Genomic DNA, 18,459 nt, shown 5'->3' with positions numbered 1-18,459 from the left:
CCTTGCAGCTGGCTCCCGGAACTCTCCATAGGGGTAGGGAAGGACCGCAGAAGGATAGACTCACATTGAGAAACTGGGATAGGTCAGGTCGGGTCCTCTAACTGCCACCATATATAATAACCTGCAGCCTCAGCGTGTGCATTAGGTACAGCACAGGGGGAGGCTAGCTAGTCTCTGTAGGTCTCCATAGGCAGTGGTCTCAGGCTCTGACTATCCAGGAGGAAGGTACAGTTGCTAATCTCTTCACATACAGATGAACGGTTTGTAAACACTGGCACTCAGAAAGCTTTACCATTTTTTTTTTCCTTTTTTAAACCTGGCCCGTATGAGTAATGGCTTTGCTAATTTCCCATGGGCCAGTTGGTCTTGGAGTCCATGGTCATGTCCAAGTACACATGCACTCAGGACCTCACTCATCCCGAGTTCCCTCTTCTCCCTGCACTTTGCTCTGTGGCCCTGTGTCTGGCTTCTTTCACTTAACATCATCTTTTTTGTTTTTGGGGCTTTTGTTTTGTTTTGTTTTTTTCCAAGACAGGGTTTCTCTGTGTAACCCTGGCTGTCTTGCAACTCTGTAGACCAGGCTGGCCTTGAACTCAGAGACCTGCCAGCCTCTGCCTTGAGAATGTTGGGATCAAAGGCGTGTGCCATCACCACCCATCTGTAGCATCATCTTTTGAAAGCACACGTGTCTCACATTTTCTTCTTTTTTCCTTTTCGTTTTTTAGGGCCAACGAGTGTATCCTACTCTATGGCTCAGCCACATTTCTTTGTCCATTGGTGGGCTGATGGATACTTGGCTTGTTGCCACCTTTTGGTTTTGTGACCAGGGATGGAGTGAGCATTTGTGGTGGGGGACGACACAATTTTGTGGGATTATAGAGCGGGGTTGCCAGGCCACGGAGTTTACTTGACAGTCTGAGGGAACACAGACTCTTCCAAAGTGACTGCTCCGAGTTCATTCCGGCCATGGCTCTTCCTGCAGAGCACCACCACAGGTGCTGGTGCCGACTCTTTGTAGGTACAGTGAGGTACCAGGAGCAGAGGGACCCCAGTCCCTGACGGTGTAGGAGGGGACAAAGGGTGTGGGATCTCACCACAGGCATGGCTGCACATGCCCTTTTCTTTCTTTTTTTTTTTTTTGAGATAGTATAGCCTAGGGTGACCTTGAAATCACTATGTAGATAGATATGACCTTGAACTCCTGCTCCTTCTACCTTGTGACTACTGGGATTACAGGTGTGTGTCACAAAGCCTGGCTCCCAATAAGCCTCCTGTAAGTAGGTGAATGGCCCCGTGATAGATCACATGTCGCTGTGGAAGTTAATTTGTTGGGGGATATTCGATCACACTGTGAACAGTTTGCATCTGCGTTGATTAAGTGGCGTTAACCTTGGGTCAGGAGGCTGAGTTAGCAGCTAGTTGACTGAAAGTAATCCCAGAGCATCAGCAGGTGTCAGGAAGAGAGCGAGATGCATTGGGGGGGGGGGGTGGAGTGGTGCAGCTCTTTTTGTTTGGTGGAGCGGAAGGACGAGATCTTTGGGAGATGCCAGCAAGGAGAGAAGTCAGCCAGTTGCTATTCAGCCTCTCTGAGCTAGCAGGTTTTCTCCCCAGCCTTTGAGTCTTATTTGTATATAGAGCGATAGAGATCTCAAGAGAGATGAAGAGCATTATGTCTTCCGATGGCAGAATAATTCCATCAGCGGACTAGACATCACCATCATCAGGGCGGAAGTCAGTGCCCACCAGAAAGGTAATGTTGGTGAGGGGCCGGGAAGGCCTGGAGTTTCAAGTGTTTTATCTTCCAGTGGTTTCTGTAACTGTAACCCTTCCAGTGAGGCCACACTTCTTTATCATACCTGTTTATCACTGAATCAAGGGGTCAGTAGTCTTTGTTGTTGGTTTTTTCCCCCCAAGACAGGGTTTCTCTATATTGCCCTGGCTGTCCTGGAACTCGCTTTATAGACCAGGCTGGCCTTGAATTCAGAGAGATCTGCCTGCCTCTGCTTCCCGAGTGCTGGGATTAAAGACGTGTGCCACCACCACTGCCACCACCACCTAGCAAAAGTCAGGACATCAAATGTAATTTTGTGCCAGGCATGGTGGTTCATACCTCATAATGCCAGAACTTAGGAGGCTGAGGCAGGAGGATTGATAATGCATTCAAGAGCAGCATAGATATATATAGTGAAGCCCAGTCTCAAAGGAACAAGGGGGAAAAATGATTTTTAAAGTAAATGGAACCTGGACTGGAGAGATGGCTCAGTGGTTAAGTGCACTGGCTGTTCTTCCTGAGGACCCAGGTTCAGTTCCCAGCACCCACATGGCAGTTCACAGGAGATCAACTGTCCCCACAGACACCTGCAGTTGCATGCACATATCGACACACATGTATACATAATTGAAAATAAAGTCTCACAGGGCCTTTAATCCCAGCACTTGGGAGGCAGAGCCAGGTGGATCTCTGTGAGTTTGAGGCCAGCCTAAAGTCTCTTAAAAAAAAAAAAATAGCATCACTGGGCTGGCAAGATGGCTCTGCTGGGAAAGGTGCTTGCTGCCAAGCCTGACAGCCTGAGCTTGGTACCCCAGAACTGACTCCTGCAAGTTACATTCAGACCTCCACATGTGTGCCAATGCTTGTGTACCACACACATACACACTCACAAAATAAATAAAACATAAGTTTGTTTTGTTTTTGTTTTTCGAGACAGGGTTTCTCTGTGTAGATTTGCGCCTTTTCCTGGAACTCACTCTGTAGCCCAGGCTGGCCTCGAACTCACAGAGATCCACCTGGCTCTGCCTCCCGAGTGCTGGGACTAAAGGTGTGCGCCACCACTGCCTGGCAAAACATAATTTTAAAAGAAGGAAAAGAATAGGCTGGGCATGCTAGTGTACGCCTTTAATCCCAGCACTTGGGAAGCAGAGACAGGTGGATCTCTGAGTTCAAGGCCAACCTTGTCTTCATAGTGAGTTCCAGGACAGCCAGGGTTACACAGAGAAACCCTGTCTTGAAAATCCAAAATAATAAATAAATAAAGATAGGATATCACTTTGTAGCCCTAAGCAGGAATTTTCTGTGTAGCTCAGATTGGCCTCTACCTCAAAGTAATCCTCCTGCCTCAGCCTCCTTGGTGCTGCAATTACAGTGTGCATCACTGTGCCTGGCTCATGGGAGTTAATTTTTTTTCCCAATGAAATGGTATACATTATGTCTCCTGTTTCTTTTATCGCTAGGAACAGTGGCCCAGAGATTCACAGTGAAGTTTTTAAACCATCACAGTGGTGATGAGAAGGAATCTTCTGGAAATCCAGGTAGGGTGACTGACCGTGCTGGTCTGCACAGATCTCAGGGTGGCTCTCCCTGGGCCGTCCCATGGTTATAAGGAACTATCCTGAGTTGTGTTTGTCTCCGTGGCCTGTTTCTTTATTCTCTGGCAGTCACTTCCTCCAGTGGCAACTTAATATTTTAATATACAGTGTTGCTTTATTTTATGCACATTTTATCTCTCTAGCCTCTGGTCTTTGTATTTTGTGGGTTTTTTTTTTTTTTTTTTGGTTTTTTTTTTTCCTGGTTTTATTTTGCTTTGTTTTTCATAGGGTTTCTCTTGTAGCCCTGGCTGTCCTGGAATTCTCTATGTGAATTCAGAGTTCCACCTGCCTCTGCCTCCCAGTGCTAGGGTTAAAAGCGTGCGCCACTGCCATCACCCCTGGCTGTTTGTGTGTGTGTGTGTGTGTGTGTGTGTGTGTGTGTGTGTGTGTGTGTGTATTTAATGATTTATTATTTTTATTTTATGTGCATTGGTATTTTGCCTGCATGTGTGTCTGTCGGATCCCCTGGAACTGGAGTCACATGGTGTGAGCTGACATGTGAGTGCTGGGAACTGAACCCGGGTCCTCTGGAAGAGCAGGCTGTGCTCTTAACCACTGAGCCATCTCTCGAGTCACTTTTTTAAAATTATTTTTATTTTCTGTTTGTGTGTGTGTGTGTTCACTGACATGTACCACTTCTGTGCAGACTCCCATGGAGGTCAGAAGAGGGCGCCAGATTCCCTGGATCTGGAGTTTCAGGCAGTTGTGAGGTGTCCAGTGTGAGTGCTGGGAACCCACCTCGGGTTCTCTGCAAGAGCAACAAGTGCTCTTAACCACTGAACCATCTCCCCAGCTCCTGGGAGTTTTTTTAAATATTGTTTTTGAGACACAGTGTCGTGTGTAGCCGAGGCTGGCCTCGAACTCTGTGTCTGAAATGCCCTCCCTCAGCCTTCAGAGTAGGTAGGACTGTAGGCCCTGTGCCACCACCTGGTGCCCTTGGCCTTTTGAGGCACCTGATACTCTTATTGTGGGCTACTGCCCTCTGGGTGTGGCAGCCATTATCACCTTAGTCAGAGCAGTTGTGACAGTATCTCCAGGAGACCCTATCTCCCTCCCAGCTGCTTGGGAGATGCTGGCACATAGGAGGGATGAAAAGTTAGCTGAAGGGGTCCTTCATCCCTGCAGCAGGAAGTCATTGCCCATGCTGGTGGGATTCTCAGTGCTGATGCTGTCATGTGTGTGTGTGTGTGTCTGTGTGTGTGTGTGTGTGTGTGTGTGTATTATTTATTTTTATTTTATGTCCAGTGGTATTTGACCTGCATGTATGTCTGTGAGTATGTTGGATTCTCTAGAACTGGAGTTACAGACAGTTCTGAGCTGCCATGTGGGTATTGGGGATTGAAACCAGGTCCTCTGAAGACCAGCCAGTGCTCTTAACCACTGAGCCATCTCCCCAGCCCCACTGCAGCTGTCTTAAGGCCACCCTCACTCCGTGAGTTAGCCCACCAAAGCCGTGGGCTCACGTCTCCTGACTCCATGTTTATTCACATGTGGTCAAGGGAAGGGTAACCCCAGCTTGCTATATATCTGCTCATCTCGTGATCTTTTGGCCTCCTTGGTGCCTGTTACACCCCGTGGAGCTGCTCAGCCCCTGAGATGTGCTAACATATGTGGAGTTGGTAATAGTTTAGATACTCAGTGATAAATACAATATATCAGGGGAGGCTGGTGTTTAGGAACAGCAGGAAATATGGCCAGAAGTAGAAATGGTGTGATGCCCTTGACTGGCTCCTGATTTGTAGAACTGGCACTGCATCACACTGCGGGATGGAGAGGGATGTATGAATATACACCAAGTAGAGGCCATTGCTGTGAGGGGCTGTTTTGGGAACTGTTGGTGCTGTGGCTAGGTATGTGGCATGGCCTTCAGTGTAAGTGGTTCTGTGTCCTGAGCGTCCTCCCTCCATGTCTTGAGAACTGGGTAGCACATTGGATGCCATCATGCCTGACTAAAAATGAGTAAGTTAAAAAAAAAAAAATCGAAGTAGAAATCACCGTCCTCTTGCCTCAGCCTTCCAAGCGTTGGCGTCACCTCCTGCCGTGCTGGCCACAGGGATGGTGTTTACAAAGCTCCCCTCTGAGGCTTCGCTCTCTCTCTCTCTCTCTCTCTCTCTCTCTCTCTCTCTCTCTCTCTCTCTCTTTCTCGTGCTGTCTGATGTGACCGAAGATGCCAGCTCTCTCTGCTTTGTTTGCCGTGTCTAGGTTACCAACTTGGCAAGCCGGTCCGAGCCCTACATGTCAACGGGACGAATGTCACTGCCTTACACCTCTGGCAGCCAGGTGATGTGTTTTTGCCCCTTTGCTCCCTGACAGACTGGAGTTAGAAGCACTGGTTTTATGGCGTGTGGGCAGGGGTTGCTCTTTGTGTTCCTGTGGCTCCCCACTCCCCCAGGATGCCTACCTAAAGTGCTGGGTGTTATTCGTAAGAGCGGTTCAGGCATGATTGTGCTGTCTGTGGCCAGCATGCTGCTCCTTGGAGAGAACCGCTACCCCTGAACAGTGGGCACCCAGTGCTGCCAGAAAGGGCATAGCCCTGCTCACAGGGAGTCACTGAATCCGGTCCAGGAATTCTTGCCCAGAATGGTGTCTTTGTTTGGCTTTGAAAAGACCAGAAGGATTAAACCAGTGGTTCTCAACCTTCCTAACCCCTTCAACACAGTGCCTCATGTTCGTAGTGACTCCCAGCCATAAAATTATTTTCATTGCTACTTCATAATTAATATTGCTGCTGTTATGAATTGTAGTGTAAAGATCCGATATGCGACCCCCAAAGGGTTCACAGTGCACAGGATGGAAACCATTGGGTTAGCGTAACAATAGCCCAGTTTGCAGAAACTGGAAACTTTATTTTTACTTTCCATTATTGGCTTCATTATTGAGCCGGATGTGCTAGCACATCCCTATGATCCCAGCACTTAGGATGTGGAGGCAGGAGGATCAGGAGTTCAAGGTCATCCTTGGCTCCAGAATCAAATCAAGGCCAGTCTGGGCTGTGTGAGACCCTGTCTCAAAAAGGATAAAAATTAAGACTTTTTGTTGGTTTGATTGAAACAGGGTCTTTCTATGTTGCCCAGGCCGACCTTGAACCACTATGCTCCTGCCTCAGCCTCCTGGGTACCGCTGAGTTTCCAGGAAAATTTCAGAAGTAAATCTGGACTTGTATTTAGCAGAACAGTGGGAGACTCATCTTTCTGTTGCAGCTGGACGGGGCTTGTGCACATCAGCAGCTCTGAGACCCATTTTATTTGGAGAGAATGCACTCGCTGGCTGCCTTCTGGAGGTTGGGATTAATGAGAACTGTACGCAGCTCAGGTGAGGCTCTGTTAGTTGGTTGTCAAACAAATGGGGTCTCGGGATGGTTCAGCAGGTGAAGGCATTTGCTGCTGAGGTTGATGATCTGAGTTCAAGACCAGGCCCTGTGTGGTGGAAAGAAACTGACTCATGAAGTTGTCCTCTGACCTCCCCAAGTATGCCATGGCGCATGCATACCTGTGCACATGCGCGCACACACACACAAATGCTTAAAAAACTAAAAACAAGGCCTGGAGAGATGGTTCAGGGGTTAGATGGCTGCTCTTCCAAGGACCCGGGTTCAGTTCTCAGCACCCATATGGCAGCTCACAACTGTCTGTAACTCCAGCTCCAGGAGATCTGACACCGTCACACCAATGCACATAAAATAAAGTTAAATAAATTATTTAAAGAAAAACTCAGCACTCAGGAGACAGAGGCAGGTGGATCTCTGTGAGTTCGAGGCCAGCCTGGTCTACAGAGCAAGATCCAGGACAGGCTCCAAAGCTACAGAGAGAAACCCTGTCTCGAAAAACCAACCAACCAACCAAACAAACAAACAAAAACAAAAAAAACAAAACAAAAAACTAAACTAAAAACAAGCAAAAAAAAAAAAAGTTGAATATCATTTATTTAGGCTTTTTATGATCTTATGAAAGGTTCTATCTAGTTCTAAAATATTTTCATCACCCAAAATAGAAATGTGTGTGGATAAGCAGTTACTCTCCCAGGTCTTCTCTCCAAAGACTCAGGGTTCAAAGTACCCTGCTTTCTGTTCCTGTGGCTTTGCCCGTTCTGGATATTGAACTGGAATCATGCCCACTCTGCCGTTTTCCACGTCACAGCACGTCACAGCATGCTCTGGAACTCCGTTGGTTTCTATGGTGACGCGGAGACTGCCTTTGTGTCTGTCCACAGCACATCTGGTTTGCCCCCCTGGGTTGATGGACATCTGCGTTCTCTGTCTGCCTGTGTGCACTGCTGCAGACAGGCCTGTACAGCTTTTTGCTTGAATGTGCTTACCATCCTTCTTTCTTTTTTTTTTTGGGGGGGGGGGCGGTTTTTTGAGTCAGGGTTTCCCTGTGTAGCCCTGGCTGCCCTGGAACACCCCTGTAGCCCAGGCTGGCCTCGAACTCACAGAGATCCGCCTGCCTCTGCCTCCCGAGTGCTGGGATTAGTGGCGTGTGCCACCGCCGCCTGCTTAGCACTTCCTGTTCTTTTGGTCGGTGCCCAGGAATCCAAGTGCCAGGTCATCTGGTAGTCCCCTGTTGTGTCTGCAGAACCCAGTGTTGCTACAGTGGTGGCATCTTTTGCCACTCTTTCAGCGGAGTGGGACAGCTCCACTTCTTCTTCGTCTTCTCAACACTCACAATTCTCCTCGTTTTTGTCGTTGTTTTACATTTATCTCTATTTTGTTTGGGTGAGTTCCGGGATGGGTGAGCATACATGTGCCCTCTTGTTCATGCCACTTCTACAAAATGCAGGTGCTGTTTCTTTTCTATTTGATTTTATTTTTGACACAGGGTCTCACTATGTGGCCCTGGCTACCCTAGAACTCCCTATATAGATAGACCAGGCTGGCCTCGAGCTCACAGAGATCCGCCTGGCTCTGCCTCCCGAGTGCTGGGATTAAAGGTATGTGCCACCGCCAGCCGGCTCTGCCTGGCTTTTTAAAACAATTTTTTAAAGATTAATTTTGTGTTGTGTGTGTGTGTGTGTGTGTGTGTGTGTGTGTGTGTGTGTGTGTCTGGGGCTGGGCTAAGCTTGTACACATCAGTACAAGTGCTCTTCCAGTCCACAAGGGGGAGTTGAATCCTCTGGAGCTAAAGTTAGAGGCAAGTAAGTGACCAGACGTGGGTGCTGGAAGCCAAACTTGGGTCGTTTGGAAAAGCAGTTCTTGCTCTCAACCCCCGAGCCATCGCTCCAGTCCCTATTATTTGTGTTTTTTTGAGACAGGGCCTCACCGTGTAGCACAGCAATCACTTAGCCTCTTGAGTGCTGCTGAGTGGCTGTCTGTGTCTCATCTTCCTAGTGAGGTACTTCACCAGAGTAGAATGTATCTTCATTGTGAACTGAAGGAAGAGGGCCGCGGAGATGGCTCAAAGCGGTTGTTGACATTCAGGTGGGAAGACGTTCATGTGGTCCCTGCCATGTGGGTGCGATGCCATGCACCACATCCCCAGCTCTAGGGAAGTGGAGACAAGAAGATCCCCACATCTCAGCAGCCCACCGGTCTAACAGAGTTGGTGAACTTAGGTTCAGTGAGAGACCCTGCCTCAAAAAAATCAGGCCGGGTAGACATGATGGCTCACACCTTTAATCCCAGCGCTCGGGAGGCAGAGGTAGGGGCATCTGTATGCATTCAAGGCCAATCTGGTCTACATAGCAAGTTCCAGGACAGCTAGAGATATATAGTAGAGATCTTGTCTCAAAAAACAAAACATAAAAATGAGATGATGGGCCAGAGCGATGGTTCGGTGGGTAAAGGTGTTTGCAGCCAAGTTTGAGGACCTGAGTCCAATCCCTGGGAACTGTGTGGTGAAAGGAGCCAACCAACTCCTGAAAATTGTCCTTGGACCTCCACTCGGGCACTGTGACAAGCCTGCAGCTATATATGCATGTGTGCAGTGCGTGCGTGCGTGCGTGCGTGCGTGCGTGTGTGTGTGTGTGTGTGTGTGTTGTGTGGTATACGCAAGGCTGTGTGTACTATGCAGGAAAACACACTAATAAATAAAAATGTGAAAAAAGAAAAGATGGAGAGTGATTGAGGAAGATACCCAGCATTGAACTCTGACCTCTACATGCAGCCATGGGCATGGACACAAATATACACAGGAGTATTTACACATGTGCAAACACACAAAACAATTACAAATTTAAAATTGGGGGCTGGAGAGATGGCTCAGCACTTAAGAGCATTTGCTGCTCTTGCAGAGGACCCGGGTTCAGTTCCCAGCACCCCCATGATGGCTCGTGTGGAGGTCAGAGGACACCTCTCGGGAGCCAGTGCTCTCTCAGGCCACGTTGTAGGATCCAGGAATCCAGCTCAGGTTGTTAGGCCCGCATGCATACGCACTCCTTCACCCACTGAGCATCCTCACTGGCCCCTCCAGCACACTCCCCACTTCAAGATTTATTTGTTTTGATGGTGTGAATGTTTTTACCTGCATGTATGTCTGCACCACATGCAGGCAGTTCCCGAAGTGGCCAGAAGAGGCTGCCAGATGCCCTACAACTGGAGTTACAGATGGTTGTGAGCTACCAGGTGGGTGCTGGGAATTGAACCTGGGGCTTCTGGAAGAGCAACAAGTATTCTTTTCCTTCCTTCCTTCCTTCCTTCCTTCCTTCCTTCCTTCCTTCCTTCCTTCCTTCCTTCCTTCCTTCTTTCCTTCCTTCCTTCCTTCCTTCCTTCCTTCCTTCCTTCCTTCCTTTCTTTTTTTTTTTTTTTTCTTTAAGATAGGGTCTCCCTGTGTACCCTGACCATCCTAGAACTTGCTCTATAACCCAGGCTGGCCTCAAACTCAGAGATCCACCTGCCTCTGCCTCCCGAGTGCTGGGATTAAAGGTGTGCGCCACTACCACCCCCCAGCTGAGCCATCTCTCCAGCTTATACCCACACACATGCACCCTGTTTTTAATGCCAGTTCTTCCAGCAAACTTTCATCTGGGCTCCCAGCAAAGACTAAGTGGTCAGTCTTGGGCAAGGACCTGAGGACAAGCCCTGCAGGCCACCGGCTGAGAAGTGTCTTCTTCCTCCCTCGCAGGGAGAATGTGCTTCAGAGGCTGGATTTGCTGATCCAAGCAACACACGTCGCAAGGAGAGGCAACTCGGACTACAGCGATCTGAGTGATGGCTGGCTGGAGGTCATACGTGAGTGTGTGGCCATGCACAGAGGCCTATGGCTATTGGGCCTGTGGGTGCCAGTCATGGCTCTAGAACCTGATGTATTTGACTAGGGCCGTCTACTGCAGGCTAGGGCTGTCTACTGCAGGCTAGGGCCGTCTACTGCAGGCTAGGGCCGTCTACTGCAGGCTAGGGCCCTCTACTGCAGGCTAGGGCCGTCTACTGCAGGCTAGGGCCGTCTACTGCAGGCTAGGGCCGTCTACTGCAGGCTAGGGCTGTCTACTGCAGGCTAGGGCCGTCTACTGCAGGCTAGGGCCGTCTACTGCAGGCTAGGGCTGTCTACTGCAGGCTAGGGCCGTCTACTGCAGGCTAGGGCTGTCTACTGCAGGTTAGGGCTGTCTACTGCAGGTTAGGGCCCTCTACTGCAGGTTAGGGCTGTCTACTGCAGGCTAGGGCTGTCTACTGCAGGCTAGGGCCCTCTACTGCAGGCTAGGGCCGTCTACTGCAGGCTAGGGCCGTCTACTGCAGGCTAGGGCCGTCTACTGCAGGCTAGGGCTGTCTACTGCAGGCTAGGGCTGTCTACTGCAGGCAGGAAGGTTTTCACAGCTCTGCCATGGCTTTTGCTTCACACAGGAAACCCCATGAGCTTCCTCCTGCTGAGAGTCTGGGCTTGGAGACCTATAAGGCACATCAATTTGCACTGCTGTTTTGAGCTCCCAAGAATATTGGCATTGAGAGCTGACCTGGTAGTTTATAGAAGCCACTTTGTTAGAGAGTTTGAAAGGTAGTGCTGAGGAAAAGGGGCCTCGATACAGACAACTTAGACCTCCGAGTCCATTTGTGTGCAACACCCAGAATGGGCAAGTGTGTAAAAATCAGATTCATGAGTGCTAGGAAACGGGGAGGTACGCTTGTGATCCGGAGAGTTCTCTACAGGAAGATCTGAAAGTGAATCGGACTGAAATGTGGCTCAGTTTCCTGTCTAGTCTGTGCAGAACGCTGGGTTTGAGCCCAGCACCAACTTCCTCCCAGATCCAAAACCAGTCCACAAAGAGAAACAGCCTGAAAGTGGAGATTGTCACTTGGCTCTGAATTTTTCACTTTGTAGGGGACTGAGCAGGGATGGGGTGTGGCTCTAAGGGGGCCTGACTAGCTCACTCTCCTGTGACCCTGGGCTTGGTGGTGTTATTACAGAGCCTTCAGGCAGGAAATGGATGATTATTTATCTAACCCATAGGAACCAAAGATGCTAGGGTGAGTTTTAAATATCTTTTTTATATGACTTCTGATAGGCGATGATGGTCTAGAATAGCTGGTGACTTTTTTTTTTAAGAAATTTTTTTTATTAATTTTACATACCAACCACAGATTCCTCTCTCATCTCTCCTCCTGCTCCCTGCTAGCCTTCCCACCCCTGACCCCCCCTCCCATCCCCTCCTCCAAAAGGGTAAGGGGCTCCCATGTGGAGTCAGCAAAGCCTGGTGCATTCAGTTGAGGCAGGACAATGCCCCTCTCTCCTGCATCAAGGCTGAGCAAGGTGTCTGACCATAGGTAATGGGATCCAGAAAGCCAGCTCATGCACCAGGGATAGATCCTGATTACACTGTCAGGGACCCCTCAAACAGACCAAGTTACACAACTGTCTCCTGTATGCAGAGGTCCTCGTCTGGTTCCATTCAGGCTCCACAGCTGTTGGTCTAAAGTTTGTGAGTTCCTATGAGCTTGGTTCAGTTGTCTCTGTAGATTTCATCATGATCTTGACCTCTTAACTCACATAATCCCTCTTCCCTCTCTTTGACTGGACTACAGGAGCTCAGCCTGGTGCTTGGTTGTCTATCTCTGCATATGCTTCTGCTTACTGGATGAAGGCTCTATGATGACAGTTAGGGTCGTCACCAACCCTAACTGTAGCCTGTGACTCTTTACTGTGTTCCTGAATTGTCCCCTTCACTTGGGGGACACTTGGGGGGGGCTTTCAGGGGCAAGCTTAGACTCTGATCATTTTCTTTTTTAAGAAAAGATTTTATTTGTATTTGTGTGTATGTGTGTGTGTGTGTATGTGTGTGTGTGTGTGTGTGTGTGTGTGTGTGTGTGTGTGTGTGTCTATCTATGGACATTTATGCCGTATGTGTGCTGGTGCCCTGAGGCCAGAAGAGGACATCAGATCAGAGTTGGAGTTATAGGTGGTTGTTGGGAACTGAAGTTATATGTTGGTGCTGGGAACTGGACTTGTGCCATCCTCAAGAGCTCCTAAATGTTGAGGCATCTCTGTAGCTCCCGACACTGACTCTTTATGCTTAGTTTTATTATGTGGGTTGGGAACCTCATTCACCCACACAGAAAAGCATTTAGACACCACCCAGGTGAGTAGGACCTGTTTCTGCTAGGTGGACGTGAGAGGCCGTGGAGTGACGACAATCCCAGCCTGCTAGAGAGTAGAGCCTTGGGACTGGGAGCCAGGCCATGTCACCTTCCATTCCTTAGGGTGTCATGTGTGACACTATAGGACGGCCACTCGTAACAGATGTCTCACTCGACATTCCTGCAGGTGTTGACGCCCCTGATACAGGTGCCGACCTGCCCCTGAGCAGCGCAAATGGCATCTGCCTGGAAGTCCCTGCCCAGCTCACCATCCGCATCCTCGTTGCCGAAGCTGGGTCTGTGGAAGGGGTGCCTCAGCAGGAGATCCTCGGCGTGGAGACAAGGTGTGGGCCCCTCCTGAGAGTTGCCAAAGTCTAGAGCAGGACAAAGGCTAGGGGTGCTCGGCGGGAATCCCACGCACTTGCAAATGGGGATTGTTAGAGATCTGGCTGTGGTGAGCCAAGGCACAAACCGTGTCTGAGCCTGAACCTGTGTGAGAGCTGTTGCTGTGTGCAATGCTGAGTGTACTTAATGCTGTGAGCCTGAGTGATACCCTGACGACAGAGTGTGGCCATCGGCTGGAGGCTTTGCCGGCACCAGAGGCTCAGATCACGGAACTGTGTGCGGCTTTAGACAGTTGGACATGCAGTCACCTCATCTGAGAAATGACAGCATCTGTGTGTTGCGTCTCTCCCTCATGTGACAGGTCCCACTTAGCAAGAAGTGATTCAGGCTGTTCAGTTTGGCAGAGGCCCCATGCCGCAAGCTCAGAGAGGGCCTCTGCCTTTTTACCTCCGGCTCACCCTGCCCTGGGACAGCCTTCTCTCTCATGGACATCCTCCTCAGTCCTGCAGGGCCAGCACCAGCTCAGCCTCTCCGCTGAGAGGCCGCCTTATCAAAAGAGATCTGGGCAGACTTCCATTGGCCCAGCTGGGTCACATGTCCCTTTTAGAGCCGTGTGCTGTGGCCAGGGCTATCAACAGCTCTGGCAGGCAAGCTCTGGATTCAGACTGGTGTCTTCTGACCTACTGAATGGAGAGTGGGGAGTGGTGTGTCCCCGCCTCTAGAGAAAGTAGGGGAGCAGTTACCAGAATAGGAGGAGGGATGCCTTTTCCCATCAGATCTACTTCAGAGCGTTGGGATGGAGCCAGTGGCCTCTTTTTCTAAGCAGGGCTCCACCACTGAGCAACACCCCAGTCCCACAGTACCATAATATGTAAAAAGCACCTTAGTTCTGTGCTGCGGGTATGGAATGCCCTCAATAAATGGTCAGCTGCTAATAGACTGTTGGAGACAAGCAATCTTCGCAAAGAGAACCCAGTGATGGGCACAGGGACTGGCAGATTCTCTGTGTCTAGACTTGAGAAATGGATGCCACACTTGGATTCCCTGGGGTCCTAGGTCAGACTTCACCAATGGACAGTGGCCAGGCTGCCTTACAGTCTTCCCTTCTAGGTTCTCCACAGTGACCTGGCAGTACCAGTGTGGGCTCACCTGTGAGGACAAGGCCGATCTCCTCCCTCTCAGCGCCTCAGTTCAGTTCATTAAAATCCCTGCACAGAGGCCCCGCCCTCCAACCAGGTGAGCCAGTGGCTGACAGGCTAGCCGGTTCCTTCCTACTGTTCACTTGTTCTTTCTGCAACCTTCTCCTGTGTTCTTACAGATTCCAGATCAACTTCACCGAGTATGACTGTACGCGGAATGAGCTATGCTGGCCCCAACTTCTGTACCCTCTGACCCAGTATTACCAAGGTAGGGAAGGCAGGTTCCTGCATGTTGTCAGTTATGTTATGCCAACTAAAACTATTCAAGAGTCAATGTACAAATGCCACATACAAATTAAAACACAGAAAGACTTAAAAAGAAGAAACCAATCCCTGTCGATGCTCTATTAACTATTAATGGTTATCACAAATAATTAATGAATAATTATCTTCAGAGTCAAGATAGGATACAACCCAGTTGTTACAGAATGGGGTGTGGTCCCTGCAAATGTCATGGCAGGCAGGGTAACAAACCTCGAAGAGATGAAAAAGAAAATTTAGTTCAACCTGACTTAGCCAAGCTAGATCAAACTCTGGGAGTCTGATGCCAGGTGGTTTATTGGCAGCATATTTAAACACAGACAATTTGGGGAGAAGTGTCCTGATGTAATACAATTCCTGGTACACAAGGAGGCATAATTACATTGAAACCCAACTCAAAGTACATGTCCTTTCTTCCAAGGTAGGGAGAGATAGGCTACCCGTACTAGCTTAGGGGCCTAGGGAGGATCTGCTGTGATCTCAGTCATACAAGTAGAGTATGGGTCATTTGGGCTGTTTGCCATCTCTTGTCCTGGTTGTGGGAGCCTGGGGGAGCCCTTGGTTATATAGATAATATAAGGGTCAGTTGGGCTACTTGCCATCTCTGGTCCTGGTTGTGGGAGCCTGGGAGTGCCCTTGGCTCTATAGATAATATAAGGGTCATTTAGACTATTAGCCACCTCCGGTCCTGGTTGTAGGAGCTTGATATGGCCTTGCCCTATAGATAGCGTAGTTCACCAGGCTGTGAATCACCTCCAATTCCCAGCCTTCTGGATGGAAAAACAAGTTTTACGTCCTCTCCTCTGAGAGGACAATCCTGCATGTTTGACATTCCTGGTTTCCCTGGTGATCTGTGGGTGCAAGGACCTTTGTGCTCCCAACAAGTTGTCTTGCGCTGTCTTTCAGGGGAGCCCCATGCCCAGTGTGTTGCCAAAGGCCTGATGCTGCTGTCCCTCCTCATGCTGGCCATGGTCTTCAGTCACCCTTGGATCAGAATGTGCAAAAGCTGGTACTCAACTCCCATCTACCATTAAGTTCTCCCCAAGATTCAGCATTCACTCAGTGGCTCTCTGTAGGCCTGCGCGCCTCTCTGAAACCTGTTGGTTTGAGACAGGGTCTCACTATGTAGCCCAGGCTTGCCTCTAAATGTACAGAGATCTTCTGCTTCTGCCTCCGAAGTGCTGGGATTAAAAGCGTGTACCACCATACCTGGCCTCTCTGAAACATTTTAATAAACGAAATGTCTATTTTCATAGAAAAGCTTAGTGTTAAGTGGATGTAAATCAATTATCCAGATGTTCAAAGTGTCCCAGAATGGTCCTTCTTGCTGCCCGCTGGTTGTAGGGGAGTTGATGGTGTCCCTGAATGTCAGAGAACTAAGCCCAGCACGAATTCCTAATCACAGGGGATTTATTTTGACCAGACTTAATGCAAGCATATAAGAATAAAAAAAGAGCCTGGTGGTGGTGGTGGTGGTGGTGGTGGCGGCGGCGGCGGCGGCGGCACATGCCTTTAATCCTAGCACTCAGGAGGTGGAGTCAGGCGGATCTCTGTGAGTTTAAGGCCAGCCTGGTCTACAGATCGAGTTCCAGGACAGGCACCAAAACTACACAGAGAAACTCTGTCTTGAAAAACTAAAATAAATAAATAAATAAATAAATAAAGGATCAATTGATTACTGTCTCATATTCCAGAGAAAGGGTTAGAAAATGCTTATAAAGGCTCTTTAGATTAAAATTAAATTTTATTTCTTATTATTATTGTGCATGTCTGTGTGTTTGAGTGAGCTCAGATGTGAGTACATGGAGGACAACCTCTGGCAGTCAGTTTTCTCCTCCTGCTTTGGATCTGGGTTGGAAGGCAGGTTGTCAGGCTTGTGTAGACGACAGTGTCTTTACCCATGAGCCATCTCAGCATCGCTATAGTCTTTTTTTGTTTTTGTTTTTGAGACAAGAGTTTCTTTTTCTTTTTTCTTTTTTTGGTATTTTGAGACAGGGTTTCTCTGTGTAGTTTTGGTGCCTGTCCTGGATCTTGCTTCGTAGACCAGGCTGGCCTCGAACTCACAGAGATCTGCCTGCCTCTGCCTCCCGAGTGCTGGGATTAAAGGCCACTGTCACCCGGCTCATCACTTATGGTCTTAAAGTGCTATATTACTCACTCTGTAGACCAGGCCGGCCTAGAACACAGAGAGATCCACTTGCCTATGCTGTCTGAGCGCTAAGATTAAGCCAGCTTTCTTAAACAGGCTAGGATCACCTGTCCAGGGGCAGCACTGCCCATAATGGGCCCTCCCACTTCAGCCAGCAATCAAGATATCCACCATACACTCGGCTGCAGGGCAATCAGATCTGTGCTACCCCTCAGCTGAGATTCCCTTTTAGGTGCCATTATGTCGTGTTGACAGTAAGAACTAACTGGTACAGAGACATTTGAGCTGAGACCTGAAGGAGTCAGCTTTTTTTGTTTGTTTGTTTGTTTTTCCCCGAGACATGGTTTCTCTGTGTAGCTTTTGAGACTGTCCTGGGACTCACTTGGTAGCCCAGGCTGGTCTCGAACTCACAGAGATCCACCTGCCTCTGCCTCCTGAGTGCTGGGATTAAAGGTGTGCGCCACCACCGCTCGGCCAGGAGTCAGCTTTGATGAGGTCCAGTGGGCCAGTATTTTACACTGAGGGATTCCAGAGTTCAAGTGTGTGGACCAGGAAAAAGTAAGGAGGTGTGGCTGAGAAAAAGGATCCAGGACTATGGTGAGGGTTTGGGTTTTACTTGGATTGCGATGAGGGAAGCCAGAGATTTTAAGCATGCATCAGACTGTGTGATTGCAGAGGTCACATGACCGCTGTGTGGAAGCTGGCCTTGTGGCTAGCGGGATTGCAGAGGCCACACATTGCACCACATAGGGCCTAGTTCCATGGGCTGGCAAATCCACTGTGACAAAGCCAGTCAGTGGTGTCTTGGGGGTTAACAGAGTGTTCTCAGACTGCCTTAGGATGATGGGGGCACCCTGTGTATCTTCACTAAGAACCAAAAGGTTATATACTTGGAACAGAACTTTATGGCACAAAAAGTGGTTAGTGGTTAAGACTCTCCTCCTGGCCAGGCCGTAGCACACCTTTGAGGCTAGCCTGGTCTACAGAGCTATTTCCAGGACAGCCAAGGCTACACAAAGAAACCCTGTCAAGGAACACTACCCTTCCAAAAAAAAAAAAAAAAAGACACTCTTTCTGACCCCCCATTAAAATATGTTTATTTATTGGGCCTGGAGAGATGGCTTAGTGGTAAAGAGCACATGTTCCCCTTTCAGAAAAACCTGAGTTTGCTTCCCATGTCAGGTGGCACAATGCAACTCCATCTCCTGGGGATCTGGTTCCTCTGGCTTCTGCAAGTCATGTGCAAGCACACACACTCTTTAAAATGATAAAAGTCCTTTTAAAAGGTTCATTTATGTGTGTGCTTGAGTGTATATGTGTGCAGAAGCCTATCAAGGTCAGAAGGCATTGCATTTCTTGAAACTGGAGTTACAGGTGGTTGTGAGACACCTGATCTGGGTGCTGGGAACCCCAAAACTTACTGCAAGAGCTGTGAGTGCTCTTCACTCCTGAGCTATCCCCAGACCCTAGGACTCAGACAAAGATAACAACAACCACCAAACTGCTGAAGTTATTAAAAGTTCTTGCCTGGCATATATGAAGTTCTGGGGTCCATCCCTAGGCAACACATAGTGCTTGCCTGTAATCCCAGCACTGAGGGTAAGAGGGTGGGAGGTTAGAGGCAAGAGGTTCAAAGTCATCCT

General features: G+C 49.0%; 1 protein-coding gene across 1 annotated transcript in view; it reads left to right on the top strand.

Annotated features, from left to right (window-relative positions):
* Tctn2 (tectonic family member 2) overlaps positions 1-15,817 on the top strand; it is a 28,150-nt gene extending 12,333 nt beyond the window's left edge. The window contains exons 9-19 of the mRNA XM_036172449.1: positions 840-867; positions 1,533-1,561; positions 1,658-1,750; positions 3,232-3,309; positions 5,569-5,646; positions 6,567-6,678; positions 10,422-10,528; positions 13,050-13,206; positions 14,318-14,443; positions 14,526-14,614; positions 15,574-15,817. Coding sequence (XP_036028342.1) covers positions 840-867; positions 1,533-1,561; positions 1,658-1,750; positions 3,232-3,309; positions 5,569-5,646; positions 6,567-6,678; positions 10,422-10,528; positions 13,050-13,206; positions 14,318-14,443; positions 14,526-14,614; positions 15,574-15,701 — 1,025 coding nt within the window. The 3' untranslated portion in view covers positions 15,702-15,817. The remainder of the gene's footprint in view (positions 1-839; positions 868-1,532; positions 1,562-1,657; positions 1,751-3,231; positions 3,310-5,568; positions 5,647-6,566; positions 6,679-10,421; positions 10,529-13,049; positions 13,207-14,317; positions 14,444-14,525; positions 14,615-15,573) is intronic.
* The last annotated feature ends 2,642 nt before the right edge of the window (positions 15,818-18,459 follow it).

The sequence above is a fragment of the Onychomys torridus genome, chromosome 22 (assembly GCF_903995425.1).
Source record: "Onychomys torridus chromosome 22, mOncTor1.1, whole genome shotgun sequence".
In the NCBI taxonomy this organism is placed as follows: domain Eukaryota; kingdom Metazoa; phylum Chordata; class Mammalia; order Rodentia; family Cricetidae; genus Onychomys; species Onychomys torridus.
The sequence above is the reverse complement of the archived record's forward strand: the minus strand, read 5'-3'. Positions and strand labels throughout refer to the sequence as shown.